This window comes from Ipomoea nil, unplaced genomic scaffold (assembly GCF_001879475.1).
Source record: "Ipomoea nil cultivar Tokyo-kokei standard unplaced genomic scaffold, Asagao_1.1 scaffold2851, whole genome shotgun sequence".
In the NCBI taxonomy this organism is placed as follows: Eukaryota; Viridiplantae; Streptophyta; class Magnoliopsida; order Solanales; family Convolvulaceae; genus Ipomoea; species Ipomoea nil.
Window position 1 is genome coordinate 1 of NW_017619279.1, and position 3,294 is coordinate 3,294.

Sequence of the window (3,294 nt, forward strand, 5' to 3'; positions counted from 1 at the left end):
ATTTTATAATTAACTCCAAAAAACTTGGACAGCATTCCTTTGATAGGAAATTTTATATCATACGTTATTTAATTAGTTGTACTATTAAGTTATTCAACGTCATAGAGAGATTACATAGTATGTACCCAAAAAAAAAAAAAAAAAAAATACAAAGAGATTATATAGCATCGATCTACTTTTTGATTATCTATTAGTGGTTTACTTCATTACGAAATTTAGATTGTATTATTTGTGCTCATTTTTTATTTCTATTTTGTTTGAATTGATGCGTCTCTTAAAGGTTTTTGTTTCTTTTTTTTATTGTTGATTATACACATGTATGTATATACGTATGTAGTAATATAATAAATTAGTATACAGAGGAAAAAATTTATGTTAGTATCAATTAATTAATGTGTATTAGTATATTTGTATTAAAGTATAACACATGCATATACATACAAGAGAAAGCTTACTATTCTAGTCAAATGAGTTAAAATTACAGTTGACAATGAGTGTTCGTTACCATAGTTTATAGTTTTTATAACCATATCCGTCGTCGCATAGACAATTATATACTTTTAGTTCACATTTTAATTGTTAATGTTATTGGTTGCTCTAAATTTGCCAGCATGAGTTGGTTTTAAATTAGAGGTCAACTTTCGAATTACAATATTACTTGAATTTAATAACATGCATAAGACAGATTAACTGTTGCATAAATCCATCTATCTAAATCTTGAAAATGATCTAATTATTTATATTTTCACTTAAAAAAAAATTAAACACCATTCCTATTCCCGAGTGAAAACCCCATTTAGAACCATCAATATCACAACTCACCATAGTAATCTACCTTCAAATTAGAAGATGATCTCATGATCTACTCAAAAAAGCCTATTCCCGAAGAACTTAAAACACGCGGTAGAGCTTCACAAATCAATAGTCCTTTCAACAATTGAGATGAAGAAAGTTAAGTCAATAGATCTTATAATAGTAAGATGAACCAGTAAAGTTTACTATCTGTTATAAGATGTGAATTTTCGACAAACCCAACTAAAAAACTTTAATTTGATAAAGAAAGTGGTCGGTAGAGCTTAAAGTTTGAAAGAAAACAGGTTCCAAAAGATGTATTCATTAAAGCTAAGGTCTACCAGAGGTGCCATATGATGAAGACAAGATGTATTCATAAACCCTAAAAAAGAGATTGTAATTAGATTTTCGATACTCAATACAATATACACAATTAATACACATTTAATTTAATTCAATAATTCCGAGCCAATCTTTTTGTTTGCTAATTTTCATACATGTCACTCCAAAGTTTACGATGGCCAACCTTTGACCAGTGTTATAAACCAACACTTCAATTTGAATATCACCTTATTATCCCAAAATAAAAAAATAAAAATGGTAACCTTACAATTTGACAGCTTTTGATGAAGACAAGTAGTATAACATACAGTAAAATAAAAGTAGAAGAAATATGTTTGTATCCAAATTTCCCGACAGAGTGCTGTTTATGCTAATCTTGAATGTTAATGAATTGGGAGTGGGGAAACCTAGCTTATTATCTGCATAAATTGTATAATCCCTTCTGCCTCTACCCCACCCAATATATGTCACTGAGAGACAAAATGACAACAAAAAACTTGCAAAGCAGATAAAGTGTAACATCAAATTTTTTTCAACCTACCTAACTTTCTTCCTATACATACTCTACCTATAAATATTTGTGAGGTGACCATTATTCTTGTATTTCTAAGCCATACAAATTATTAAAAGCAATCCATTCTTTTAGGATACAAACAATCCTATAAATACCCTATAACACAATGCCAATGGCCATTGCATCTCTGCAGATAGAGACACATTTTTCCATTTCCTCTTACTTTTCCTTTTTATTGCAGCAAATCACAATAAAAAGGAAATGGAGTTTTCTTTTCTGCAGCTCACCATCTCCATAATTGCCTTAGCCGCCATTGCCCAAACATCTTTCGTACAATCCGCCTGTGACTCTGATTGCGTTAAAGGGTTTGTTGCTGCACATAACGCGGCCCGACAAACTGTTGGATCTCCACCTGTTAACTGGAACTCCACCTTAGCAGACATCGCCGAATCCTATGCCGCCAAGAGGTCTGCTGACTGTGTGCCGCAGAACTCTAACGGGCTGTATGGGGAAAACATTGCGGTGGCCTCTGCCGAATTGTCTCCGGCGGATTCCATGAAGTTGTGGATGGGTGAGAAGAAGGACTATGACCACGCATCGAATTCTTGCACCAGCGGCAACAATTGCCGCTCTTATACGCAGGTGGTTTGGGGCGGCAGCACGAGTATTGGCTGTGCTAGGGTTACGTGCAAAACTGATTGGATGTTTGTCATCTGCTACTATAACCCTCCGGGCAACTATATGGGCGAAAAACCATATTAAACACAATTTTTTTTTTATGATTAGTATGATCTTGTGAAATGCAGACAGTGCATTAAAAAAAAATATATATAAATATTTAGAAATTACAATATTATCACTAATGTATTATCATGAAACAAATATTGTTTCATGCACGGATGCTGAATCAATTCAATTTTGAACTTTTTCTTTTACATTTGGCTAGCTATTCTTCGAATTATTTTTTTTCTGGGTTCGTGCATAATACTTGGTATCCCACTAATTGTGAGTTCATTCTTGTAGAGTTCTCTTATTGCAGAACACTCTTTAATATGCTCCACTCAATTAATTAACTACATAATTTATGGATGGGAAAATTGTAAAAAAATGTCCCTCTATAATATGCCAATTATCAATGTCACCCATGAATTATGAGTGGTGTAAATGTTGCCCCTCAATTATCAAAATGGTGCACATATAGCCCCTCCCGTAACGGACCTGCGGTTTCCCACCGTTGTCCATCGCTGGTACTTCGAATCGAGGTATGGAAAAAACAACTAAATTACATATTTACTCCGACTTAACGGTGCCGTACACTAACGGAGAACCACATGTACGTTACGGGAGGGGCTATATGTGCACCGTTTTGACAATTGAGGGGCAACATTTACACCACTCTTGACATATTATAGAGATGTATTTTTTACACTTTTCCCTTTATGGATTTTAAGATTCAGTAAAACTTTTGCCTAGAAATTTGATGTCTCTTTATAGAAGAAACACTAATTGTGGCCTGGTCACATTCAAAACTTCAAAGTAGGTCTTCCAGTCATATCTTGTCAAGTCACCTAAGCACAATTAATATAATCAAAATAAATGAGTATTTACGACACTTTATCACACATGTATGTTGTTGAATTGATTAA

At 33.4% G+C, this 3,294-nt stretch overlaps 1 protein-coding gene across 1 annotated transcript; it reads left to right on the forward strand.

The window, feature by feature from the left end:
• The first annotated feature begins 1,909 nt into the window (after nucleotides 1-1,909).
• Nucleotides 1,910-2,410, forward strand: LOC109160595 (pathogenesis-related protein PRB1-3-like). Its single transcript, XM_019308874.1, has one exon. It carries the CDS (start codon nucleotides 1,910-1,912, stop codon nucleotides 2,408-2,410), a length of 501 nt encoding a protein of 166 aa, XP_019164419.1.
• Nucleotides 2,411-3,294: the final 884 nt, after the last annotated feature.